This window comes from Vombatus ursinus, unplaced genomic scaffold (assembly GCF_900497805.2).
Source record: "Vombatus ursinus unplaced genomic scaffold, bare-nosed wombat genome assembly UNPS02001287.1, whole genome shotgun sequence".
Classification (NCBI taxonomy): Eukaryota; Metazoa; Chordata; class Mammalia; order Diprotodontia; family Vombatidae; genus Vombatus; species Vombatus ursinus.
In genome coordinates, this window is record NW_020941065.1 from 227,847 (window position 1) to 255,667 (window position 27,821).

Consider the following 27,821-nt stretch of genomic DNA (forward strand, 5'->3'; position numbering starts at 1 on the left):
TCAACTAGCTTTTTTCCCTTTTGTACAAAATATTTACACTTTGTGTGCAAGTAGGTAGAAATGCAGCAGAGTGGTTATGACCAAGCCTCCTGGGTGCACGCCCAGAGGTGGTCTGATTCTGCCTAACGACCAATGGGGCTGCCCCTTAGGTGATGCTGGTCCTGCCAGGGCCCACAGATGGAGGCCTACCCCGGGACCCCCTGGGGAGTAAATACAGTTGAAGTGCAAAGAAACCATGATGATTCAAAAAATTTTTAATTCCAAGCCATCTGGAGGCAGTTAAATCGTGTCAAAGCCACCAAAATACATCATTCTCTGTCAGTAACATTCTTGGAACTTGTTCTCAGCCAGAATCGACAATAACATGACTTCAGAGAAATCAAAATCAGATGAAGGTTATTTATTGTGGACTTGGATACCCGGGACATAGCACGGGCCCTTCACACAGCGCCAGCGTGTAAAGAGCACTGGGTCAAAGGAACCATAAATAAGGATAATAAATACACGCCGTGTAACGTCTGGCCCAGGCTGGGGATGTCCACAGGCCTCTGGGAGGGGGAGCAGGACGTTAGCAGCAGGAATCTGACTTACTCACAGCTGTCATTCAGGTGGGGCCATGGGATTGGCAGGAGCTTCCCAAACCCCAACAGGGGAGGTAGCTACAGAATTTCAAGTCCGCTCAAGGAGTGGATGGAAAGGGGGACCACGAAGAGCAGCGATGACAACTTACTCGGGAGCCGTATTTAACAAGCCACAGTGGGAGCAGACAGACAGGGCGCTGAGGGGCAGCAGCTCGGTCCTGCTGTGGTTCCCCAGCTGAGGTCGTAGCCAGAGGGGTGGGGGGGGTGGATGGCGCCCCGCCTCCCTCCCCTCCAGGAGGCTCCAGCGACCTGACAACGCATTCACTTCAGTAGTAGAGATTAGTCCTAGACTTTATTTTAGAAGACTGGAGAAAAGGGGGTCTATATATGCATATATATATGGATGTATAAAATGGTCATTAATACGTTTGTGAAGAATAACAGGGTGGTGACGTAGCCGACAGCTCTAACCTGTCTCCGTTCACTCGGAGGGGAGCACAGACCTAGCCCACACAGGGAAAGAAGGGGCTTCTCCTCTCAGGCACACGTGTATGTGCCGAAGCCCTCGAGACCTCGCACTCAGAGCTCCCGCTATTCACAAGAATATACACTAAATACAGCTTTGCAATTCGGTGAGAACCGGCAAGGCCCAGAGTCGAGTATCCAGGGGGAGCTGAGAGCACTCTACCCCACGACCACGGAGGCCAAGCTCCCCGTGGGAGGGGGAGGCAGCGTGGATCTGATGGCAGATGACAAATGTCCAGTGGGTAGCGGAGACTCTTCCCTAGTGTCCCGTGCCCACTTTGGTGCACCGAGGTTCTGTCCCACTATGGGACCTGCCTCTGGGGGCCAGCGGGTCCCCGGTCACAGCCCCAGGGGTCGGTGGCCTGACTACAAACTCCCGATTTGGTACCTCAAATCACCTTTTTCAAGGTGATGGATGTGTGGCCTGCTTCTTCCTGTTCCAAGTGTCCTCCTTTCAGGACAGGTGTGGGGGAGAAGGGCCATCCTGGAGCACAAGAACAGGGAGCCGGAATCGGAATTGTGTGCTTGGTTGTTGCCCTCGGGAAGAGGCCCTTCCGTCGAGAGGGGACGGTGGCCACTCGACCCGGCCGGCTGCTGAGGCTTCCGCCCCCAGAGTTCCACGGCAGCCTGTCCACACTTGGGCTGACCTCTGCTGACTTGGGGGGAGGCGGGGGGTGGGGAAGGCCCCTACCAATGACTGACTGCACTGTGGCTGCTTTTTCAAGGGCAGATAGAGGACTCCGGAAGAGCCAAGGAAATCCACACGTCCTCTCGCTTCTCCAGCCTCTCAGACCAGCTCAGTTACTGGCTAGCTGGCCTCAGCAGTTTGCAGGGGATGCAAGTTGCAGAGTGGAATGGTTTGTTCGGCACAGGCCCCGTGGGTCCACTGAGGGAGGCCGGGGGCGGGGCTGGGGCAGGAGGAGTCTGGGCTGGCTGGAGGCAGTGCTGGGGACTGCGCCCCTCACCAGTGGCCTCTGTCTGGCTGAGGCTCCTGGGCTCAAGTAGCTGGATACCCAGATCCGGACTCCTTGTCTGGGGAGATCAAATCACACATCAAACTGTTTGGTACTAAACTACCCTACAAATATTCCACAAATGAGTGAGGCAGCCAAAGAACCACTCCAGCACAAAACTGACAAGTACAAAAGGCGGTCTTCTGGAAGGAGAGGACACGGCAGGCCGCAGAGAAGCCCCGTGTCCCAGCTCCTCCCAGGCACTGCCCCCCAGGTGGGCTTCCCGGGCTGGCGGGCTTCCCCGCGGCCGCTCCTCGCGCCTCCACATGCCCTGAGGCGGGCTCTCCCCCGCCACCGCTCAGCCACTCAGGGGGTCCTCCCGGTAGTGAATGGCACAGCGCAGTTTCTCCAGCATGGTCTCCAGCGACGAGTACTGGGGCAGCTTGATCATGAACATGCAGGTTTCTACGCGGATGTACCGAGAGTCCGGGGAACCTGTGAAATAACCGGCCACAGACCCTTATCAGCTCCCCAGAACGGGAGGAGGACGGCCTGCTGGGCGGGCACAGAAGCTCGGCCCACCAGCCTCCCGCCCCGCCCCAACCCAGTCCCTGAGTGGCCCACGGTCACTGAGGCACAAGAGGAAGGAGAGAGCAGTGACAGTGACTGGGCTTGGAAAACCCCCTTCCTAGGGGCCAAGCTGGGGGATGATGGGAGCAGGCTGGATCATTCAGCTGGATTAGCCCAGGGCCCAGCTTCCCTGCCTGGAATAGGACACATGCATTCTGGCTCCAATGCCTTCACTGGAGTGCCCCAGGGGAAGGAGGGTACCTGCAGTGCCATCTGGGGGTGCAATCTTCATGGGATATGGGGGGACATGGGCAGTGTCAGGACCCCCATCTTTGCAGGGACAGGTGAAAGGGATCCGTTCCTGGTTGCAGGCAAACTTGATGAATTTGCAGAGTTCCTCCTGAGCAAACGTCTCCAATGCACCCCAGAAAAACTCAATGTGCTGGTCAGTCTCCATCAGCCCCACTTGGTACATGGTATGAGCCTGATAGGGAGAGAGAGAGTCAGTCACCCTGTGATGTTGAGGCGGGCGATCGAGAGGCAGGGGATTGTCTGGGAAGAGGGGTCCGCCCTCCTGCCGTGACCCCCAAGTGGGCCGCTGCCAACCCCCGCGCCTGGTCTTAGTGTTTTCTGCACAATCTAGGAGGTCCTGAAAACGGGCAGAGGGAGGAGATGCCTTGGCTGATGATGTCCAGGGAAGCAGCCCCCAAGAGGCTAGGCAAGACCCACCCCCGGCCCCAGGACATGACTGAAGTACAGCCCTGGTTTCCTGCCTTGATAGCTCTGCTCCTGGTGCATCCGGGAACGTTGCCCTTCCCTCTTCTCCCCCATCTCCCTGACCAATAAGCCTCTCTCCAGACTCTGGCCCTGCCTCCCCTCAGTAATCATGTATGCAAGTCCCTGTGTGGGCGCTAGGGGGCGCCACAGTGCACAGAGCGCCAGGCCTGGAGCAGGGAGACTCCTCATCCGAGTTCCAATATGGCCTCAGACACTTAACCCTGTAAAATGAGCTGGAGAAGGAAACAGCAAACCATTGCAGTATCTGCCAAGAAAACCTCCAATGGGGTCACAGAGAGTCACAGCAGCCCCACCACCACAACTGCATTAGGCACTGAACTCTGCCGATGCAGGGACGGCAGCATTTCCCATCTCTGTGCCACAGGCACTCGATGGACATTTACCTAATTGAAGAGCAATGCCTTTGTTGGCCTCCACAGAAGATAAACTGAGGCGCAGGGCCTGTCTGGGGTCATCTCTTTTCCCTCTACTCTCTTACTTGATGACTTTATCTGCTCCGGCAGGTGATTCTCAGCCGTCTCCCCAGCCCCAGGCTCTTTCCTGAGTTCCCACGTCACCAACTGCCTTTCAGACTTGGATGTCCCACAGACCTCTCAAACTCAGCATGGCCAAAGCAAAACCCATCATCTTTCTCCCCCAACTCTCCCCTCTTTGGAACGTCCTGATTACTGCCTCAAGCCCCCCGCCCCCCAGTCTTCCAGGTTCCTGACCTGTGTCCTCCACGACTCCTTGCCTATGGTCACTGTCCCTTGCTCTCCACTCCCACAGTGCGCTCCCCCCTGCCCCCCGCCCCGGAACAGGCCATCGTCTCCTGGTACGTCTAGCTGGTCTCCCTGCCTCCAGCCTCTCCCCACTCTGAGCCATCCTCCACCCTGCTTTCAGTGCAAGTCTATCCACGTCACTCTCTTACTCAATAAACTCCACTGGCTCCCGATGACTCCCAGGATCAAATATCAAACCCCTTTTTTTGGTATTTAAAACACTTTACATTGCCCCTTCCTGCCTTTCTACAAACCAACGATGACCTTCCATTATTCTGTGACTCTGGGGCTTGTCTGTGACTCTGTTCGGGTGCTGGGAGACTCCCTCCTCACCTCTGTCTCTCCCCCGCCCCACCCCCATTCCAGGCCTTTGCTGCGGCCCTTTCCCCCTCCTCAACTACTAGGGCCTTCCCTCTGAGATGACCCTGCAACCGCTATGGATCCTGTGTGTACTCAGTGATGATGTGCTGCCTCCTCCGCTGAGGGCAGGACCACGGTGCCTTTCTTTGTGTCCCTGGCACTCAGCCCGGCACTGGACACACAGTGAGCACGTCACTCCTGGTTGGGCCTTCTTTTCTGGGAGGACAATCCCTAGTGGCCACTGTCCCACTGCCCCCACTCTGACTTTTGGGCCTTCTACCTTCAGGAACTCCAGGTTGATATAAGGGAGGCCGCAGGTACGTAGCTCCATCTCCAAAGGCGTGAGGGTGGTGAGCAGCTGCAGGGGAATGATGGAGCCCAGGCCTGCCCGGACGGCCATCACACAGTCATGGTTCTGCAGCTCGCGAAGCCGCAGGCTTCGGATGGCCATGGCATAGACGTCTTTGTTCTCCCACCTGGTGGCATGTGTGTGATAACGGAGAGAGGGAAGAAGCTGAGGATGCCAATCAATTCCCTCTGGAGAGGTCTGCTGGGCTTAGGAGGATATCCAGGCCTTCTGCCCTAAGCCTCAAGGGCCTCCCCTCCCAGGCTCCCCAGGAGCTGAAAGTCAATCTCCTGTTTTGGAAGGCCTTCTTGGCCCTGTTCCAGGGCTGTCACCCTCCCTTTCAAGGACCTTCCTCCTGCTATCTGACCTTATCTCCAGTCCCATCTTTCACGCTCTAATTGCCCAGCTTAACAAGGCTTCCTCATTTCACCCCTACACTCTCCACATGTGGTCCTGACCTCCCCACCAGCCTGGGGCCCTAGCACTATGCCCTGTCAGTGGGCAAAAGCCCAAATGGGGAGAACAGGGGCCTCACCCAACTGGTATGTGCCTTCCTCGGGAGCACAGTTCCACCTCTTCGCCAGTCATGGTCGGATAGGTAAACTTGCAGCACGGTTTGCTGGGGGAGTCAGGGCTCTCGGTGGCCAGATGTTGGGAGGCGATCTCGGCACAAAGGGCCTCCAGTTCTGTCTCGTCATTAATCTGGGGTGGGAGGAGGACAGCGGGTGGGAACGTGGCCGCAGGAGACTCCTGACAGGCGGCCAAGGTGCCAGGAAACAAGTAACCTCTGGCCCAGTCCCACCGTGGCTGTTACCACCCCAGGAAGAGAACGCCACCAGCAGAGGCCAAGGCAAGCCCTGCACCGTGGGCTTTCCATCCTCGAGAAAGAGACAACTACGGGGGCACTTTGGAAATGGAGGAAGCGATGGACTGGATGTGGCTTCTGTGAGCTCATCCACAGGAGCTGGTGAGAGTGAGGACACACTTGGTGATGCAGTGAATCGTGCATTCGCTCAAAACCAGCTTCTCACAGAGTAGCGCAGCCAGAGACTAATTAGGAAGTCCCTGCATCCTCCAGGAGCCCTAGTTAGAGCAAGGAGGGACATAAGAAGACAGAGTAAAGGGCTGGGAGGGCCCTGAGAACAGGGGATGTCAGGGCTGGCAGGGGCCTGAGAACAGGGAATGTCAGGGCTGGCAGGGGCCTGAGATCAAGGAATGTCAGGGCTGGGAGGGGCCTGAGATCAAGGACGTCAGAGCTGGGAGGGGCCTGAGAACAGCAAATGGCAGAGCTAGAAGAATTTCAGAGCTCATCTAGTCCAACATCCTCATTTTACAGAGAATCAGAGACCTGGAGTAGAAAGGGACTTCCCCATCTCTCTGCTGCTTCTTCCAAGATGAACGATGCAGTTATCTCCTGTCTGCATCACCATCCCGACTAGAAGAGCAGCAAGACAGGAGAACCCAGACTTGTTCTTTTGTTCCCCCAAGTAACTGAACAAAGGTCTGGGGGAACTCTTGGCGAGGAGTTCACGAACCTCTAAACAATTTTCTGCCCCCTGCATTTTAATGGAAAGGGTTTCCTTTGTAATCCCGGTACTTTATCTCACACATGTAAAAGCCTGATTCTGAGAAGAGGTCTCTGGGCTTCGGCAGACTGCCGCTCAGGGGGGCCAGGGAAGAAAGAAGGAAAAGAAGAACGTCCAGGCCGTGAAGAGGTGGAGGGTCTGTTGGAACCTTGGCTGGGTTTCTGAGGCTGGGACTGCCTGAGAACCCTTGGGCCCTCAGAGGCAAGCGCGCCTTTCTCTAAAGACCAGGTCTTCAGGCTCCTGTGCTCTCCCAGGATCAAAGGAGATGATGCGGGTGCAGTGAGTGGGCTCTACACCATCAACAATGTGGGCAGAGAAGACGTTTCCATGGAGGTGCAACACAAGCTTTCTGCCAGCAGGGGGACAGCCATTTGCTTCTATGTTTAAGGGTGACCCAGAGGAATCAACGCCTGACTTGCATTTCTCTACCACCATATTGGGAAAGAGCTGAGACCAACGCTGCAGGGGAGGGGATGGAGAAGGCCTCTCTTGCCCTGGGCTGGCTTGGGCATTGCCAGAAAGTCTCACAGCTGAAGAAATCTCGGTCACTGGGTCCATCCCTCCCTGCTAGCTTCACCTTGTCAGAAGGCTGAAGGGGAGATGCTAAACCACTAAGTGGGACAGATGGCCCAAGAAATGGGGGAGAACACCTTCTTCTTGAGTTTCTGTGCATGTCCCTCAGAGTAGGACAAGAGGCCCTCTTCCTCATTATGTGTTTTATGGTTCCAATCTCTGCGCCTTCCTGTCTGTCCATTCAAGCCCATCTAAAGGAACCAACTCCTATGATTCCCCATCATGGCCTCACTACCTGGGCCCATCCTTTGCCTCACTGAGCCTTTCAGGGCCAAGTCTCTGCAGGGAGAGAGGAAGGCGAAGGGAGCTGGCAGATTCTTCAGGCAAGTCAACAACTGTCAAGTGAAGATGAGGAGACAGGGAGGAAGGGAGGGAGAGAGGGAGGGGGAGAGAGAGAGAGAGAGAGAGTGTGTGTGTGTGTGTGTGTGTGTGTTATGTCAGGGTGTCAGTGCATGAAAAGACAGGGGGAGGCTTCTCACTGAGGAAGGTGCTGGTTTTCTTAAATCATGCTTCAGGTGGGCTGTGGGCAGGACCGAAGTTGCAGGGGCCAGTCACTGGGAGGGTGACTTCTCCCCAGGCCCAGTGGCAGCTGTCCCTTCAGGTCAAGGGCACGAAGGGGCAAAGAGGGTCCTCTGTCATTACTTACATTTTCAAACTTTTTGACATAATTGTAGGTGAGTACATCTGCTTCCTGGAGATCCAAATCAGGATCTAGGGGCTCCCCGACCAAGGTCTTCCAGAAGGAGGGTAAGAGGTCCAAGGGCAGGGGCACGTCAGCACGGATGGCGATGCCCAGCAGCTGGCCAAAGAAATGAAGCAGCTGTTCTTCTCCGTAGGTGATGGGACTAGGAGTCAGGATGTACTTGCCCTGGAAGACAAACCCAAAGGCGGGTGAGAAATGGACCACTCTGATCACCGTCCCAGGATCTGACACTGGGGAAAACAGCTTGGGGAATGAGACCACAGGGTCTAAGAACCTTTAGTCTGCATCAAGTCCAATCCTCTCGTTTTACAGGTAAAGAAACTGAGTCTCAGAGAAGTTAAATGCCTCTGCCCAAAGTCACACACTGGTAAGGAGCAAAACGGGCATCCGAACCCAGGTCCTGGGCTCCAAATCCAGGCAGAGCGCCTCCTACTCCACCGTATGTCTCTCATCACAAGGGTCACTCGATACCTTGCCTCTCCTGGGATGTCCTACCTTATTTTTGTTGACAGCAGAACTGGGACACAACAAGAGGAGGGACAAGGAAGAGCTCTGGAGTTCTTTACACACCTGCCATAAAAAATGGCGGAAGGAACCACCTGCAAGACACAGACCAAGAAGCTTCAACCCTCAGCAGACCCCCCAACCTCCCCTCCTGAGGTGATCTACGTTCTCTAAGAACCTTGGGCGGGGAGGGGCCATTTCTGAGCATCTGCCTTGAGAAGAGAACCTCCCGCCTCCAGGGAGGGGCAGCAATTCGGGGTCTGCGAGGCTAGAGGAATGGGGCATGGGCAGTCCCTCTTTCTCCTGAGCTCACAGGGAGGCTGACCCTTGGGAAGCTGACTCCTTCCTTTCTTGCCAAAGCTCGTGGTCTATAGAGGCGCAACTGGCAACTGTCATGGGCAATCTGAGCCTCATTAGACAACAAAAGCTCTCCCAGTGGAGGCAGGAAACCTAAGGGAGCTGCCGGCCACGCAGGCGGCTTCCGTCCGCAGTCAGAGCCACAGTGAAGCCTTTCCCTAGAAGGATCTGCTGCCCTTCATCTCTACAGATTTTGCTGAGAAGCAAGGAGTTTTTACTGATCCACTCTGGACCCAAATAAATGCTGCTGTGGTTTCAGGGGACCCATCAAAGAGCCTGCTCCCCAGGATTATTCAGACGTCCTCTGGGAACAACCACTTGCTAATGTTGAGGTCTAATGAAGAGGCTCCATCCTACCAAGTGGCTAAGTGGAGGGGCAATGCTAAGCTTTCTGTTCTGTGTCTTCCCTCAGTCTCGGGGCCCTTCTCTGCCTTTCCCTTTGCTCCTGAAGGAGCCTGCCCTTAACCCCAGCACACAGAGCAGAGGAGAATTTGGGCTCATCTCCGCGTGGCGGGTTCTCTTTTTGCCCCCCCACGTACTCTGAATCTGCTAGGTTGATGGCCAAGAAGCCAGGGGCTGCAGCCCCCCTAAAACAATTCTCCAGCTTTAGCAGAGAGCTAAAGTGAGGCAAGTGTCCCTTCATTCAGGGCTTCTCCCTTTAAGGGGGCAAGGAGATTCACTCGAAGCCTGTCGGTTGGGGCTTGTTTTTTCCTGGTGCACCTGAGCCAGTTTCTTCAGAACTTGCTTCGAAAAGAGTGTTAGCTCTTCAGACAACATGGGGCACGCAGCCTGCCATTCCTGGCCAGGCCCCAATTTAATCTTTTCAAAGAGAACCCAAGGGTCCCTGAAGGAGAACTAAGTTGATCAGAAGTAGTTCTGTTTAAAAATGCCTTTTTTTTTTTTTTAATAAGGAGTGGCTCACTGGAAGACAAGACAGGGAGAGGCACAGGGGGAAATCTAGGCAATATAAAAATAATGATAACAATAATATCTAGCATTAATATGACACTTTTAGGTTTGCACAGTGCTTGACAAATATCTCATCTGATCCTCCCAACAGACCCTGGGAGGTAGATGCTATTATTACCCAATTTTATAGATGAGGAAACTAAGGCAGACTGGTATAGGTTAAGCTACTTGCCTATAGTTAGTAAATATCTGAGGCAGAATTTGAACTCAGGTTTTCCTGACTCCAGACCCAGTGCTCTATCTGCTATGCCACCTAGCTATCAATAAAAATCAGTTTTAAAAAAGGAATACAGGTCTGCTTTTAGGAAAAGAGGTAAGTAAATAAAATCCCAAAGGGTGGCGCATGGACACGGAGAATGTGGTCTGGCCTGGCTAATCAAGCACCCTCTGGTAATGTGGGCTAAAAAGAGACTTCTGGGGGAAGAAAAAAACACGGTGCCAGGTTCTTATCTCTGACCTCCCACAAGGCTTGGGATGACCAGGCTGCCAGGCAAGCCAGTCGAGGATAACCACTACTCACTGGTCCCATGGACTTCTTCTCCTGTGAAGCGGATGTTGAACGCATAGGTGGGGTCTCCTCCACTGGCCAGTTTGACACAGAGCTGGGATGATGGGACAGAGGCCAGCTGCCGCGCGGCCTGACAGAAGTAGGAGTTTTCTGAAGAGCGAACCTCTCCTGTGCAGAGAGAAGGGCATTTGTTTCATGAGGGGGGAACCCTTAGGGTGAGGCTGCCTCTCCACAGGAGATGATCCATGCCCTACCTCCAACGATTTCCAGAGGGTCCAGGGTGATTTCTGGGGCAGCGTGGTCTGCTGTCCTCTGCACAGTAGCATTGAGCACTCCATTCATCACGGTCACCTTTGTGTCGTAGAAGATTAGCCCTACATAAGGGAGGCAGAGATGCCGGGTCAGAGTGCCTCCACCATTTCCTGGAGCCATCACCTGCTTGCACTCTCTTCCTTTGTTTTGAGATTAGGTCTCGCTATCTCACCCGCCTGGAAGGATGGTGGCCACTCACAGGCCCAATTCCATTATAGACTGGAATGGGAGCTTTCATCTGTTCTGTTTTCCCAGCTGGGGCTGCTTTGCTCTTCCTCACACAACCTCATCTGCACTCCCCTCACTGGCTCCTGGGACCACTATACTGTTCCAGGACTTAGTTTGGACACCCGCTCAGCTCAGTGCTCGAGCCCAAGCAACCCATCAGCACTAGGGCCACAGGTGTGCGCCGTCATGCTAGGCCCGAGCCCTTCTCTCGACACGAGGCTACAGAAATACAGGCTTTTAGCTTGGCAACAGGCTCATCCAAGAGGCATTTACGTGTTAGAACTGAGGTTGGGCAGGTGACAGTTGTTGGGCAATGCTTCCCCCAGGGACCTTGGTGATCTCGAGGCCTTTCTAGCCCAAATTCCACCGCTCTGGCAGGAAGATAGCACGTGTCTGTGTTAACTCCGGTTACCCAAGGAGGGCGAACAGATGACACATGGCCGCTGGCCTCATTGTTAGCATCTCTATTTAGCCTAAGCCTCCAGCCCTGTGCCCCAGGAATCTCTGACCTTTGGCCTCTTGCAGTAAGGCGGCGATGCTGTTGGAGAACACATTAGTCTGCCGCAGCTCCACCAGGGGCAGGAAGAATGTCTCCAGGGTGGTGTTCAGGGACTGGAGCAGAGCAAAGCGCAGACGTAAGCTTTCGATGGGAACATCTAAGGTAGCAATAATGAAGAGAGTTAGGACACAATCAGGCAGCCTGGGTGATTGCTGCTATTTCACACTCTCTGAAGCTGGAAAAACATGACTGGAATCAGGTCTGGGAGGGGACAGGGTATACTCAGGGGAAAGGACGCTGCCCCTGCAGGCAGCCTCAGGGCCTTGGGTCTTATCCCGAGGGGATGAGCCTGGTGCTGCCCCCCTCACCACACTACTGGGTGAGGATCAAATGAAACAACAGTGCCACAAAGCAGCCAATGCTCTTGTCAAGCATTTACACTTTAATCTGGTTACTGATTTCCAATTCTTCCCTCTCCTGGCCTTTGCTCCTCAGCGGAAGGCCCCCAGCTGAGCCCGTGGGCTCTCTGGTCTTGTGCACTCTAAGGCTCCCAGAGCAGCGCCACTGGGTACCACAGGCACCGGTCTCAGTGTGAGCCCCTTCCCAGGTGTACGTACTCAGGAGACAGGCGACTCTGGGGTCAGCAGCATCTGCAGGATCTAAGTACACTTCGTGGGGGTGGAGCCGTGCGGGAGTGATGGCAAGGTGACGACACAGGCGGTTGATGTACTGGACGAGTGCGACATCCATCTCCAGGGTCCACTTCCTGGATGTTTTCTGTGCGTGTCTGGAATCGATGCAGGCACACCTAAAGAGCAACAACGTTAGAAACTGGACTGTGATTTAGGTCTACACGACTCCCTTCACCAATTTTCAATCCAGTTTAAAAATGAACTCTGTGAAGTGTGGAGGCACCTCTGTTCCTGCACACAATGTAGGGGCTGTGGGCTTCACAGGAAACCCTCCTTTTCTAGAGAAATGAGTCCAGCCAAAGTTTCCCGGCCTCAGGGTCTCCAGCAGCTGAACATGGGGGCCCGCCAGAGCACGGTGCTAAACACAGGACATAAAGCACTGGAAGCAGAGAAGGCAACAAGCTGAGCGCAACAGGCGCTGGAGCGCTAGAGCTTTGTGAGTGTTAGGCCAGAGAGGGGCACCTTGCCATGCTGATGCTGGCTCACTCTGCCCCGTGGCCACTGCCAGGCTATGGCGGTCCCAGGCAAAAGCAGCTCGAAGGCTGAGCCCTGGCCCCCTTCCTGCAGTGGGATCCTCTCTGGAGGGCAGGTTCTGTCCTGTGTCTCTGTAGGAAACACCCCTGCTTTATAGGTCCTTGGGCAGATAGCTCTGACTTGCAGTATACTGAGTCATCTGAGGCCTTCCCAAGGACACCCTTAGTGCACGGAAGGCCCCAAAGCTCTGCTAATTGACAGACTGTTTTAGTGAGGTACAATCAGTCACTTTCTGGGGCATTCCACGGTTTGAGTTCTGTCCCACTTAAACATGGTCTTCAGTCAAAAGAAACACAATTGCTCCTTTAAATGCACAAATAAATTCAAACTACTTGTCTCTTTTTGAAGCAATGTGGGAGAAGCCAATCAGCTCTACCCATTGTGGCTCCAGTCTGAGTCTTTGATTAAGGAGAAAACATGCTGGAAACAGGAGAGAAATCTCACCTTCTTTTGGAGGACAATGCACAGGCTTCTGGGGGAGCTTGGCCAAGAGCTCCAAACTAAGCCAATGGTAATCTTTCATTTTGGAAAACTCTGTTTGTGGGAGGGTGGCTGGGGGTGGGGAAGGGAGAATTTCTTTTGCTTTGGCAGTTTTTCTGCTTGAAATATGCATCCAACTGGAAAGGAGAGATACTACTGAATGGGCCCTGGAGATCCAGCTATTAGGGTAGCGACAAGGTTCAACTGGTCAGCAAGGCAGGAGCGGGCAAGATCAGCTCAGATCCTAGTACAAGTCTGCTAATGGACAGCTCCTCTCTGCCTATCTGTCCCTTGTTTGGTAGGAGATGTGGCCTCATTGTAACGACTGATGGCCAGTTTTCTAGGAAATGGGAGACTAGAGAACGGAAGAGGAAAAAGACGATGAGGAGGGAGAATTCACCAACTTAGCCAAAGATAAAAGTCAACAGGACCTGGAAGGGAAGCGAAGATGAACAGTGTGAAGCCAACGTGGACAAGAGACAGAGGCAGGGGTGCGCTGATGGACTGAAGCAACGACTGGATGATAAGGGCCGGACCTGGAGAATGACAGCAGCCCCACCCCCGAGACTGACTCCACGGGACCATGGGGGAGGAGGATCATGACGACAGAGGAAGAGTAAATGTGGGCTCTAATGCCCACTGGGGGCCCGAAGGTGGTGCTGCCACATCTGTGCTACTCCTGAGGAACAGCTACTCTGCTGGACTGGAACACTCGGTGACTTCTAGCATGCTTGGGGTCTCTATTTGACTCTGTGACTCTGGCTCTCTATGGGAGGGGGACAGAAAGGGGCTAACATGGATCAGTGAATGCCTCACTGACTGGCTGGCTAAGGAAAAAGGAAGGGAGAGAGAGAGAGAGTCTCCGAGCACTTCGCACAATGCCTGGCACATAGCAGGCACTTAATCAATGTTTATCCTCTCAGAGGGACCACAAGAAACCTTCCAAAGGCCAAAGGAGGTTCATTTTAAATGCCATGAGAGCCTCCACAGGTTATGATTTCCTGTCAGTAATTCACCTGGGGTGCAATATGGAATCTGAAAAAATGCCACCCAAGTTTAATAGCTCAGTTATATGAAAACTTGGTCCAGGAATGCCAGGAGTGACTCACCTACCTTTCAAAATGAAGGTCATAGCCACAGGACAGAATAGCCCTCCAGACGCTGCGAATGTCTTGTTTGGCTCGATCAACCACAAATTTGTGAAATCCTTCCAGGGTCAGATACTTTTCCTCAGGGACTGGGGAGAATCAGAGCATCCTGAGTCAAGCACTGGAGACTCTCAGCACCCTACCCTCCTGTCCCTCCCTTCCATCATCACTGCCCACTCCTCCCCTGTAAGAACACTGCTTTGCTCCAGCTAGATGGGGTTCCTGAACACACCCCGTCATTTCCCACCGTCACACTCCTGCCACACTTCTGGTATTCCTAAGCTCCCCTTGACTGGGAATCTCTGAAAGCAGCCTAGAAGACAATTTGTCTGAAACATCGCACAGGGAATTCCTGTCCACGTACAGGCTGGCCTCAATGGCCCCTCTTGTTCTTGCCAATGAGATTCTGGGGGAAGGCCCCTGCTCCATCTCTGCCCATCTCTCAAATGTGAAGCCTGCCCTGATTGTCTCATCTCTAAACGCTTAATGAACCTGATAGTTCCTTCTCTCATGGCACTGACCAAACACAGAGAGGGACTAGAGCTGCTATTTCACTGGGAGAGAGAACTCCAGAATGAGGAGACTCCGTCCATCAGTGCTGAATGGCACTTTCACAGACACTCAGGGCCCAGAGCACCCAGAGGTTCAGACGGGGAGCTTTCCCTCATCTTCCTGGCTCCAAGGCTGGCTCTCAATTCACTCCCCATTCTACCTCCACATACTGCAGTATTATGGGCCATCTGAGTCCCTGTCTTCTCCCCTTTTAGATCTTAAGCACGTGGAGAGCAGAAGATTGGAGTGTTTTCTGTGTCTTTTCAGCTTGGAGTCACGGTAAATCCATGCTCACACTCTCCTTTATCTACTATTCCTAACTCCCGGGTTGGGATGACCCAAGGTTTACTAAGACGTCCCCCCAACTTTGGGAGCATTCAGAAGTTGTTAGCGCTACCCGATCAATACCCACTGATGAAAAGGGACAACAGGTCTAATGTCTAATTTTCCCAGTTTCTTCTTACCTCTTCAGATTTTCTCTCTCCCCTATGGAGCCATGCCTAAACTCCCAAAACATTTTCTTAACACGGTTTGCACTGATTTTTATGAATATTCAATCAATTCATCTGCCACCTTTGTGCTGCACCTACTATGTGCAGAGAACTGTGCTGGGGGAGGGACAAAGCCACATTCTCTGTTGCCCCAAAGCAATGAATGGGGTCTAGGAAAATGCTGCATCCTCCTCTTCCTCCTAATTCTTGAAATTTGAGAAGAAAACTTCCAAGCTGCTAAGTCAGGGAATCTCAAGATTGGAGGGGATCTCAGAGACCATCCAGTAAAATTCCACTCAACAACTGCTCACTTATTCGATGCCAGGTGCTCTGATAGATGCTGGGGATTCAAAGATGACAAGCCACATTCCTGACCCTCAATGAGCTTACAGTCTACCAGAATCACAAACCCCCTTTTCAACATCACTGACAAGGGGGCGCCTAGAGGGTCTCCCAATGGGAAGGGATCAATCCGCCCCTTGCCATGGCCTGGAGGCTCTGTGTCCCTGGTCCCTTTCAGGGACAGCCTCATGTGCTTAACACATCAGTCAGTATTCACAGTGCTGCTTCTGCAAGGAACAATGGCCTTATTTGGGCCAGGGCTCAGGTGGCCCTCTGGCATGGGGACGTGCTCTGAAGCCCCTTCCTCACCTTCTGGTTTTTTGGTGGGTGATTTTTCAGGGTCCTTTTCATCAGGTTTACTCTTCTCTGGAGACTTGGGCTTCACAATTGGCTTCTTCTCACTTAAAGCTGTCCTGCTATAAAACCAAATGTTTGAATGAAACTGTTTCTGCCTGGGGCAAATACAAAAAGCCAGCTTTCTGGTTTCCCTTTGTACTCTCCGGGAAGAGAATTTATTAAGAAAATTAATAACGTAGACAGAGTTGATTTAAGTCTTTTTGAAGAACTTGAGAATGAAATGTTTTCAGACACACACAGAATCACCGGTTGATCCACTATCTCATAAGAAGGCCCTTTTATATGATCATTCAGACAATTCAATTCATTTCAACAAATGCCACGCACCTAAGTTTATGCAGGGACCCTTGGCTAGCCAGCTAACACTTTGCTATCTTAGTTCACTGAGGACTGTAGCTACATGTGCTTTACAGTGACAACATGTGGAGAAGAAGCTCCTACAATGGACAGAACATCAGAATGTCGAGGCCTTGGTTCAAGCCTCAGCACAGACAAGTCCAGATTCTCTGAGCCTCAGTTTCATCATCTGTAAAACGAGGGCAATAATACTTGTCTCTGCCTACTTCACTCGAGGGCGGTTCAGAGGACTAAATGAGATAGTGTTTACAAAGTACTACATAAATCAAAGCCTGTGTTATTCTAAAACTATTCTAGAACATTCTAAGCTATCCTCCAATAAGAATCCTTTCTGATTCCTTTTAATCTTAGTGCCTTCCCTTTTAATTATCTCCAGTTGACTCTGTCTACATCCAGTCTGTTCATAACTGTCAGCATGGTGTTTCTTCCATTAGACTTGTAAACTCCCTGGGACCAAGGACTATCTTTTGCCTTTCTTTGTATTCCCAGGATTTAGCACAATGCCTGACTCACAGCAGGAACTTCAGAAATGCGTGCTGACTCAACTCTAGCTACTCCTGATGGATGCGTTTTTACTGTATGTCTCAGCTGAGCCAAGCATCAATCACCCTGCTAGAAAGCAGAGAAGTCACAGGCACAATCTCAGCACGATTAAGAGAAGCCTTGGGTGTGCGTCTGAATGCAAAGGAACCTTTCGGTTGTAGGTACTGCAGTTGAAGGAGACTTGAATGTCCCTTGGAGGGTGGGAGGGGGCCCCTGGATGCTCACCTGACACTGTTGAGCACAGCCTTCTCCTTGGCGGGAGGCTTTGTCATTGACCGCTTGGTGCTCACCACCTTCACGGGATGCTGTTCCTTGCCCGCTTTGTTGTATTTGCTCTTGTCAAACTTGGGCTTGGGCACACCATATTTCCTCAGAATCTTCCCATAGAAAGGAGTGGTTAGTTCCGGGGTGACAGCTCCTGCTCCCCCACCCACTCCCTGGGACACAGAGCCCACAAGCGGGGTTTACCCAGGGGAGGGTGAGCTTACCTGGGTCAGCTGGTCCTCCAGCACCTTCTTCGGGGGGCGCACGTTGGTGAAAAACACATGGAGCAGGTTTCCGGGAGTCTGGGAGTTGATTTGCTCCTTACTGAGATAGAGGTCAGAGACTTTAATGGGCTTGGCCGGCGTCAGGCTGAGCATCTGCTCTGAGTGGACACAGCTTTTAAATATATCTGTGAGGACCTCTCGAGCTCCAGGCACCAGTTTCTCTCCTGGTATTGAGAGAGAGGAACAAAACTGTAGGATAAACATGATGTCTGCAGGAAAAGACAGGCAGTTTGCTCTCAAGTACTTCTGAATACAACAGAAAAGTATTTAACTATTTAGGAGAGATTCAGTACAGACAAATGGCAGGAACAGTAAAATTTTATAGAAAGCTGTAGTTACATTTGTGGAAAATTCAATTATAATCAATTAATCAACATTTATTAAATGCCTAACATATGCCAGGCACCGTGCTAAGCACTGAGGATACAAAAAGAGGCAAAAGGCAATCTCTGAGACAACATGCAAACACATATACAGAAAGCAAGCTACATACAGCATGAATATGAAACAACAGAGGGAAGGCACTTGAATGACAAGGGGTTAGGAAAGGCTTCCATTAAAAGGGATTTTAGTTGGCACTTACAGGAAGCCAGGGAGGTCAGGAGGGAGAACGTTCCAGACATGGGGGACAGCCAGAGAAAATGCTCAGAGCCAAGAGATGGTGAATCTTGTTTGTGGAACAGACACGAGGCCAGTGTCACTGCATCCAAGAGTATGTGTTGGGAATTAAGGTGTAAGGAGACTGGAAAGGTAGGAGGGGCAGGTTATGAAGGGCTCTGAATGTCAGACAGAGCATTATGAATTTGATCCTGGAAGTTAACAGGGAGTCACTAGAGTTTACTGAGAAGGGGAGTGACACGGTTGCACTTGTGCTTTAGGAAAATCATGTTAGTGGCTGGATGGAGGATGGACCAGAGTGGTGAGAGACTGGAGGTAGGCAGACCCACCCACTGCTACTGTGCTGATGCAGGCGTCAGGTGATGAGGGCAGTGTCACAGGAGAGAAGGGGAACACATTTGAGACATGCTGCTGAAATTGAGAGGCCGTGGCAACAGATTGGGGCAATCTGTTGGAGGAGATGGGATAGAACAGGATCCCCTGTGCTGGTAGAGGGGTTAGCCTTGCTAAGGACAATTTATCACGTAAAACAAGGGTGAAGGAGAGAGTGGTAGAAGGCACCTGAGTGATAGAAGATGAGGGAGAGAAGAAGGAGCTCACAGCAATTTGTCTCAATTTTTTTCTGTCAAACACGAACCACGTCCTCTGCTGAGAAACTGGGGGTTGGGAGAGCCATGGGAGTATCCTGAGGGAGGAGGTTGAGAAGGTGTGGAAGAGCTGCTGTGGAGAGTGGGAGAGTGAACGGATAAGGGAGGCAGAACAGGTTGCCGAGCAGCAGTGAGGGCCCAGCTGAGCTCATGGAACATAAATCTACAGCGGACCCCGGGAGAACAACTTCATGATTTCCTCCACCTTCATTGGGCAGGTGTCTGGGCATGAAGGTGACGAAAGGTGGGAGCAATCTGAGGCTTAGCTGGGAGTAACTGGTGATGTGAGAAGAGGGCTGAGGTGTTCGAGAGAGGAGGACAGTGTAGAACTGAAATGGTCACCGAGGGGTCAAAGGTGGTGAAAAGAGGAGACTGGCAAGTGTAGGGAAAATGGCCTGGGGCAGAGATGAGGGGCCAAGGAATTGGATGGCACAATGAAGATGTTATAGAGAATAAGGTTATATAAGAAAAGGCAGAGGGAGAGGATTATGGTCAATGGATTATGGTCAGATAAGGGGATTTCAGAATTCTTGAACATGGAGGTATTTCGTATTGTGGGTAATGGCAGGACTGGGGGTATAACCATCTTTGTGTGTGGCTGGGGTTGGGTGGAGGAGCAGTGCCTGGAAGGAAAGTAGGGTGAGGACCTAAGAGATTAGGGGGTTTGAGGGAGAATCAATCAATCTATCTATCTATCTATCTATCTATTATCTATACTGAATATACTGAAGTAGGTACCAGACGCATTGAGGAAGGCAGGGGAGTGACCTGGGGAAACAGGGGAGGGGTGGGAGGGGAGAGGGGGTCTATAGACAACAGCTACTGGGATTTTGATCGGGTGGTAGATGTGAACAGCAAGACCCTCAAAGGAAGTGATGGAAGAAAGGGAGAACCTGGAAACAGCAATGGGGAGCAGGACCAGTGAGCTGTGGGGGATGGGAGAAGGTGGAGCCAATACAGAAGTCATAACTTACATGATGTTACTGTTCTAAGACACAACAACCTGACGCGATCATTAAAGAACATGCTTATTTTGGCCTTTGAGCCTGTGTTCTTGCTTTCTTCATTTTCCTAATGGTGCAAACGATTCTCTGGCACCGTCCTGCGTGGCCCCAGAAGGCAGTCTTATGGTTTCTCAGCAAAATTCATCATCTCCCTTCCTTCCTCTCGTTATTTTCTTAAGCACTGTTACTTCTCTTAAGGGACACGATGGATGTGTCCCCTAAGACGGGCTGATAATGATGTAAAATCCTAATCCTGGCCAGAATGTAGCATGAACAACACACAGGAGTGTTCAATGGCAATGAGGAGTTATGTCCAGGTCTGTATGGCCTATACTTTTAAAAAATACTGTCTATAAGGGGCAGCTAGGTGGTGCAGTGGATAGAGCACCAGCCCTGAAGTCAAGAGGACCTGAGTTCAAATGCGGCCTCAGACCAAACACTTGACACTTACTAGCTGGGTGACCCGGCCAAGTCACTTAACCCCAATTGCAAAAAAAAAAAAAAAAAAAATACTGAATATACATCAACTAAAGCACAGACTTGTTAGACTGTAAAAACGCTATGAATTAATACATGTTATATGAGGTTTCTCATATAGGAAATAAAATCAATTGATATAAATGCAAGGCAGAGAAAGACCAGCCACAGAGAAATGTGAAAGAAGACAAGCAGAGGGTCAAAAGAGACCACTGGTAGATGGTGAGTAGTCAATATGTGGCCGTGATGAAAAAAGTCAGCACATTCCTGCTGGCACAGCAGGATGCGTCATCCTCACGGCAGAATTTCTGCTGGAGCCAGTACTGCCAGCAACGTCATCAGTACTGGGTCCAGTCTAAACTCTGCAGTTTGGGACAGGTGAGGAAGATGGCAGGAGAGTATAAAGAGACAAAAAAACAGTACCCTGCCAGAAAGCCAATGGAGGTGGGAATGTTTCACTGGAAGAGAAGGCTCAGGAATCAGTATCCTCAAGCACATGAACAGAGTTATGGCAAGGAAAATATTTCAAAGATCCTATTCTTTGGCTCCAGAGAATAGAACAAAATTAATGGGCTTAAGAGTTAGTAAAAGACCACCTGGTTACAACTCCTTGACCAAAAGTAAGATGAGATATTGTAATGACCCATTAAAGGAGCCTGCAGGATCTCTATTCTTGGTTGGGTGATTAATTCCCTGAGTTGTGTTGGTTTGGATGGAGGCCTGGCTGAGAAAGGAATTTCTCTCTGCAGCAAAGCAGATATGCAAAAAGAAAAAAAAAATTCACATGCTCCTCCTGACATGCAAAAAATGGCCCCAATCTCTGGAAGGGTTATTATACTTTGGAAAAAAAGTAATTCCAACACCACACCTTGACCTCAGACCACTAAATGCTAAAAAGCAGCTCCAAGAAAGCATTTCTAAAGAGTTAACATACCTTTAATGGATTTGTCATTGAAATAGTCTTCTAGCCCTGGGCTTCCTTGGGTATCAAATAAACTCTGGTTTACGGTTGACACGGTTAAAATTTCTTCAGTTGACATTTCCATTAATTCATCTTCACCATCCAGGCTTGACAAACCAATCAGATCATTATTGTTAAACAGACTTGCTCGGATCTTCTCAATTTTGGCCCGGGAGCGTATCTGTGTGAATAATGAAGAAGGTCACTTGGAGCTTTAGTAGGAAAACAATCATTCGATGCCACAGAGATCCGTTTTTTCCTCCCCTCTCTTTGACCTGGCTACTTCTCTTTTCCCTTACTGAAGGTGGTTTCTAGCCAGTGACTCCCATGGTATCAGGCCGGCCAATTCACAAAGGAGTGACACAGACCGCCTTCCTCCTTAAGAGGGCCGAACGCTGTCTGGGAGCGCACTGGCTCAGCTGTTCAAATAAGACAAAGCTCTTATCTGGAGTAACCTACACGTTCTGCCTGGCCTGCAGCAGCTCTCTATGAGCGTCCGCATGGCCTTGGGTCTTCCTCCCACTCTGAATACCATCCGGATTCATGACCCACCCTTTAAAACACAACTTCAAGACCACTTCCTCCAGGGTGCCTTCCCTTCCTCCTCCAATCAGCAGGAACCTCAACCCGGCCATCCCTAGTACTCATGTAGCACTTCATCTGGTAGCTCTGGAATGCACTTAGGGTGTGATGCTGTGAGCTTTCCTAAGGACAAAGGGCTGTTTCTCATCTACATTTTGGATTGCTCCCCCAGTACCTACTGGACGATGTGATCTGTACACAGCAGGCACTTAATGATGGTTGACTGTATTATTCTATTGCGTTTTAATAGAGGACATTCAGCTCAACTTGAGTCAGCGCTGTCGGAAAAACTATCCCCTCAACACAGTGGCTAAGTGGATACAGTACTGGACTTGGAGTCAGGAATGATAATTAATAATAATAATGATAAAAACAATAATAGCAACAACCACCACCAACAGCTAATGTGCTATGTGCCAGGAACTGTGCTGAGTGCTTCATAATTATTATCTTGTTTGATCCTCACAATAGCGGGGGTGGTGGTGATTGGTGGTTGTGGGTGTGTGCACATGCTGTTATAAGCCCTATTTTACAGATGAGGAAACTGAGGTAGACAGAGGTGAAGTGACTTGTCCAGGGTCACTGAGCTAGTGTCTAAGGTCAGATCTGAATTTAGGCCTCCCTGTCCCCAGGATCAGCACTCCGTCCACTGTATCATCTAGCTGCTGCCTTCGCGGGAAGATCTGAGCTCAAATCCTGCCTCAGACACTTCCTAGCTGTGTGATCCTGCACAAGTCACTTCACCTCTGCCTGCCTTAGTTTCCTCATCTGTAAAAGGCACTTCCCTCCGAGGGTTGTTGTGAGAATGAAATGAGATAAAATCTATAAAGTGCCACACAGAATGCTAGCAGTCACTGTCACTGCTGCTGCTGTTCTGTCTCTCTCTCTCACTAATTAGCCCCCGGAAAAGAACTGTGTGTGGCTTGGGGACAAGAGAGAGCTGGAAGGAACAGTGACCCCAGTGACACCACAGGGCCCAGAGGCCATTACCTCCACGACGGCGAAGCCTTTAATGGGACGAGACAAGAGGGGCTGGTTTTCCAGCGATGTGACCGCGTACATGGACCCCACATCAGAGACTGAGGCTGTTTCTGCATTATCAATGGGTTCTCCCAGGCTCCCCAGACTGCCCAAGCTTCCAGTGCTACAGAGGGAAATGTCTAGACTCTCCTGGCTGGAGACAACATGGGGCTCCAGCAAACCAGGAGGAAGAGCCAGCTCCAGAGCAGGAGGAAATGGCTCCACTGAGACCTCGCTGACCGTCTGTGAGAGCCCCTGGGAGCTGCAGATGGAGGCTTGGCTGGTGGAGGCGGACGCGCTGACGCTCATGGCGGGGGTGACGCTGCTGGAGCTGCTGACATCCAGACTATCGGCACTGGGGAAACCCACAGGCTTCTCCAGCTCTGCTCTACTCTCCCCTCCTTCTGCTTTGTCCTTGGGCTTTTTGGGGTCCTCTTCCTGCAGAGGAATATAGATCTCGTCTTTAAAGACCCCACCGTGGGCGTTGCAAGCCTTCCGGATGGCACTTCTCACGATGCCCTCGTCCAAATGCGTGGGGATGCCCGAAATGACCAGCAGGCGGCTGTGGGCCGTGGGGCCCACGAGGGCCTGGCAAGCATCGGCCACGGCGTCATTGGTCACTCCCAGGCCTTGGGGATCTTTCTTGATGAGGTGCCGAAGAATAGCGAGCAAGGTCAAGGCCCTGTGAAACCACAACATGTCTTCTGGTTTGCTGCCACCAATGCTCAGCATGGACGCATCCGTTTCCACCGTTCGAGAGGAAGCCCGTTTACCCGAAGCGGAGGCCTTCTCCCGTTTCATTTTGACCTTCTTCCTCTTGGACAGGAGGCTGGGGCTCTGTGGGGTCTGCCCCGGGGAAGATGAGGACGAGGATGAGGAGTCACTAAGATTGGGTGTGTTGGTTGAGGCCATAACGGTCGAGGTCACACTCATGTTGATGGGCAGAGTCACCTCGGCTACGGCCAGGCAGGCTTCCATCAGAGCGTGGAAGTAGGTGGAGAACCTGCCCTGGTCAGCCCCGGGGGCCCCCGAGCCTCCGCAGGCGCTGCTGGTGACCCAGTTCTGGGTCTCTTCATCATAGAGCTTGTGCAGCTCTGACTGCAGGGCCATGAGCATGGCCAGGCAAGGGTTGAGCTGGAGGGCAATGGAGGAAGACAGGCCTGATGGCTTCTTCCTTTGCTCCAAGCTGTGCACTTTGCGCAGGAGCTCTGCCAAGAGATGGAAGATCATCTCCTTCACACATGCAGCCATATCAGTTGTCCAGAGGAAGTTTCCTATTAAAGAAAAAAAAGTCCATATCAGGTGCTTTTGCAATCCAAGCACATGAAACTGGTGTTCACATTCTGCCGCTAAGCAGGTGGCTATCCATCAGCTGGGTTCAACCAGATGGGTCACATTACTGTGCCAGTCTTCTCCCCCTGCCCATGGCACCTTTCACTTCTCTCTCCAGCTTCTCTAAATCATTAAGATCAAACCTGCAGCTCAGGAAGATCGAAAAGACTATACATAGGAAAAAATGTTAACGCTAGCTAAGGGGCACCCAAAGCCTTAGATGCCCCAAAAGACGGGCTTTGTCCAGGTCAGGGCTGGGTGAGAGGGAAAGAGAGCTGAGCTCAGGTGTCGTCCTCACTCTACCCTCTGCAGCTTCTGCTGGGTCCCTTCACCTTTGGACCTGAGTTTACTCAAGTGTGAAATGAGGGGGCTTGGACTTGGTAGTCTCTAAGATTCCTTCTGCTTCTAAAATAGTAATTCTAATTCGAAATTCACATGGACCTTTTTTTTTCTTCCAATCTTAGAACACAACCTGTTACACAGCAAGTGGCCTGGGGCAACTGTGAGGCCCTTTCTAAAGAAGGAATGATTTGGGGGCTTTTCATGGCTCCCCTCTACCCAGTCTGACATTTGCACCAGAGAGGAGGGCGTATTATCTAAGAGAGTGGCTCCTGGCCTAGCATGAGCTGAAGCCTGCACAGGGCTTGGGGGCATTTGGACCTTTGATCAGATTTGAGCTCAGACACTTACTACCTTTGCTACCCAGAGCATTGGTTTCCTCATGGATGAAAAGGGAAAAGTAAAAGCTCTGGCTTCTCAGGACTGTTGTGAGACCCAAATGAAATCCTGCTCGGCTGCACTTTCAGACAACAGTGTTCTTGGCATCATCGTTGCTCTGTATCTCACCTAGGAGCTCCACCACTTGCAGCAGAACTGAAGTCGGGATGATGGTGTCAGGCTCATCTTCAGATTTCACTTCACCATCTTCGGATCTCCAAGACAAGAGCTGCTCTGCAAAAGCCATGGCCAATGGGAATTCCAGGGGCAGAGAATGCAACAGCAGCACAGCTCCCGGAGGTGGAGAGACCCCTAGGACACCCCCCAGGAAGGAAGGTCACTGATTAGCGCCTGACTTCAATAAATGTATGAAACTGGTTGGTGGAGGCTAAGCTGGAGAGGATGGCAACAAAGGTGAGCATTTTACTAATGGGAGAAAACAGAGGAGGCCAACACAATTTCCTTTCAAATGGGGCAATAGTAGCAGAGTAAAAATGAGGAAGAGATAACTTTCTTAAACCACCGAGAAACAAACTTGTCTCAGTGAACTGAACACGAGCTCTATCTTGTGCTTTAATGAGATAATGCCTAGAATACTCCCCCTCCTGAAATGAATGCTCTGGGACTGTACTAACACACTAGGGAGCTGGTGCGGGCAGAGAGCTGGCCAGCTGGGAGGGCTATGGCCTGCATGGAATGAACCACACACCACTGTTGCCACAGGCTCGCAGGACTTCTGAGCGGGAAGGAGCCTCCGAGGCTGTATCATCCAAGCAGTACTGAAGCAGGAATACAACGTCTATATCAAGAATCTTCTGGAAGGCCTCTGATGAAGGGAAAGTCAAGCCACTGTTCCATTTTGGGACAGGTATCATTCTTAGGAAGCTTTTTACATTGAAAATAAATCTTCTTCGCCCTTCCACTCACTGCTCTGAGCTCTGCTCTCTGGGACCCAAAAGGGCTGGCTGACTTTTCCTGCCACGTGATGGTCTCCCAAACACTTAAAGGCTGCTCTTCTATCCCTCCCTATGTCCTAGGGTGAGAATATGAGTTAGGGCTGGAAGGGAACTTACAGGTCTTCTCCTCCAAGCCTTGAAAGCTAATTAGTGGCAGAGCTTGAATTGGGGGTCCTGTGACTCCAAATCCAGGCTCTCTCTGCCATACTACTCTGCCTTTTGTCCCCTTCAAGTGGCTCCTTGCTGGCCACCAACCTCTTGAAGCTCTGCGGCTCACCAAGGCACTTTCTGAGTGTGGTGGACCAAATGGACACAGGATTCCAGTGCTGGTCTGCCCAGAGCCGAGGATGACCGCACTCTCATCTCCGTAGTCTGGACACCAGGCCTCTCTCCTGCAGCCCAAGATGGCACCAGGCCTTTTGGCTGTCCTATCACCTGGCAACCCATACTGAGTTTGCAGGCCCCACCACCCCAGACCTTCAGATAACTGCTATATGATCAAACGTACCCTAACTTGTACTTGCAAAAATGATTTCTGGAAGCTAAGGCCACTTTTTTCTCTTCTGAAAGGCTATCCCAACTTCCTACTGATACATGGGCACAAGCCATTCCCAAGGTTTTTCCAAATGGCTGCCAGTTACTGCACTGATGGGAGCCACCCAGAGAAGTGCTGTTGAAGGAACTTTGAGCTAGAACCCAGCAGCCAGGGGTGACTGAAGCCTGGCTCTGCCATTAACAAGCTGTGACATTATGGCCGGGTCACCTGAGCTCTGTCCGCCTCAGTTTTCTCCTGAGTGGCAATGATAATATTTGTACTCCTTCCTTCCAAGCGTGTGATGAGGCAAATGCTCTGCCAACGGGCACTGCAGGTCCCCAGTGCCCAAGGCTGGTCCTGGCAAGGCCACTTGTTAGCTGCACAGCTAAGGGTACTGCACCAGCCACACAACATCTCGAGCCTGAGCTTCCTCAAATGGGGGACAGAGGCTCTATTTTGGACTTTCTGACCTCAAAGGTCCTGTTTTGGCTCTGAAGATCTATTTGTCTAAAAAACATTGAGTTATTATTACTGTTCAACAGGAGAACAGTGATGGGGCAGCTCTGTGAACAGGCCTGCATTTCTAGCTGACTGTTCTCATGAAGAACTGAAGAACAGGAGTACCATGCTGGACCAGGGGTCCTCCGCCTAGAACCTAAACATTTAAAGTTAAACTAGCAGATTTAAAATGACTTCCAAATGATCACAGAATTAAGTACTCTTCAGCTCAGTATGCAATTCCACTGGAAAACCGTGAGCCTGCCTGTCTCTTTCTTCTTGGAGGGGACACCTGGTGCTGGAGCACCTGGTACCAAAGGCCCCTCCTCCTCCATCGTCTGCCTAGAAACAGCACCCTGTGCAGAGAGACAAGCAGCAAGCAGCACCCTCCAGATTTAAACAGACTTCTTTGTCACCTAAAACTGGATTCAAGCACTGAACCTATGGCAGCTTTAATCAAGATGTTGGGAGAGACAAGACGCATCATTTTTTCCAATGAAAACATCCCAAGTGCTGTTTCCTCCTTAGGACCTGAGTGTGTTTCTGTGGCTTTCATTGCCCAGTACCCTGGGGGCCCAATTTAATCACGGCAGGTCTGAGGGATGAGAACTGGATGAAACCTAGTCTGGATGGTGAAATCTAAATGATTTATGCTCTGGTCCAATCATACTAAGGAGAAGTCATTCCAACCACAAGTAACCATCCCTGTTACCACCAAACAGCGCATCACCTGTCAGACCTTTGCACAATTACACAGGTCTCCGAAGTGTACCCTACTGAACAGAACTTCTCTTGGACTCAGCAAGGCAGAAGATCCCTTCCATTTTAGAAAAGGAAAAGCAGAGGAATGCTTTCCAATCTTTCATCACCATAAGCTAATCAAGAGATTTACCCAGTTTGATGTGGACTTTGTCGGTCGCTATGATCACGGAAGGATACTGGTTGGTGGTTGGAGGTGGGGTGAGCCCCGTGTTGGTTGGAGAAGCGTCCCGTGGATAGCAGACGGCTTCGATGAGGTTGAGCTGGCCATTTCGCTTCACTTTGTGGCCTAGCCCATATAAGAGCACTCGGGCCCACGGAGCCTTGTACAGGGAGGAGCTGTGAAAGAAAGAACGCGCAGTGGTGGAGGAGTTGGCCACATATACAGTCGACACTAATGACAGAGGTGTTTCTAATGGAGATGATGATAAGAGGAAGGTAGGCTAATGGAATCATGCCTACATGTTTCCACCATCTTTAGTGAAAGTGGACCAGTTGAAAGAGCACCAGACGCTATGTCAGAAGACCCAGATTTGAG

The 27,821-nt window shown here is 51.3% G+C and overlaps 1 protein-coding gene across 4 annotated transcripts in view; it reads right to left on the reverse strand.

Moving 5' to 3' along the window:
- Window positions 1-238: 238 nt before the first annotated feature.
- Window positions 239-27,821, reverse strand: part of HECTD4 (HECT domain E3 ubiquitin protein ligase 4) — a 195,019-nt gene continuing 167,436 nt past the window's right edge. For 3 of the 4 annotated variants that reach the window (XM_027862558.1, XM_027862540.1, XM_027862532.1), the window contains exons 59-76: window positions 27,417-27,622; window positions 24,665-24,847; window positions 22,457-23,760; window positions 20,858-21,065; window positions 17,118-17,341; window positions 16,855-17,006; window positions 15,682-15,788; window positions 13,953-14,076; window positions 11,751-11,941; window positions 11,144-11,290; window positions 10,349-10,468; window positions 10,107-10,262; window positions 8,252-8,355; window positions 7,700-7,921; window positions 5,430-5,596; window positions 4,829-5,024; window positions 2,891-3,113; window positions 239-2,554 (exon numbers count right to left, since the gene is read on the reverse strand). In XM_027862558.1, the coding sequence (XP_027718359.1) occupies window positions 2,418-2,554; window positions 2,891-3,113; window positions 4,829-5,024; window positions 5,430-5,596; window positions 7,700-7,921; window positions 8,252-8,355; window positions 10,107-10,262; window positions 10,349-10,468; window positions 11,144-11,290; window positions 11,751-11,941; window positions 13,953-14,076; window positions 15,682-15,788; window positions 16,855-17,006; window positions 17,118-17,341; window positions 20,858-21,065; window positions 22,457-23,760; window positions 24,665-24,847; window positions 27,417-27,622 (4,171 nt within the window). In that variant the 3' untranslated portion in view covers window positions 239-2,417. The remainder of the gene's footprint in view (window positions 2,555-2,890; window positions 3,114-4,828; window positions 5,025-5,429; window positions 5,597-7,699; window positions 7,922-8,251; window positions 8,356-10,106; window positions 10,263-10,348; window positions 10,469-11,143; window positions 11,291-11,750; window positions 11,942-13,952; window positions 14,077-15,681; window positions 15,789-16,854; window positions 17,007-17,117; window positions 17,342-20,857; window positions 21,066-22,456; window positions 23,761-24,664; window positions 24,848-27,416; window positions 27,623-27,821) is intronic. The other variant, XM_027862548.1, reaches the window with a different exon arrangement.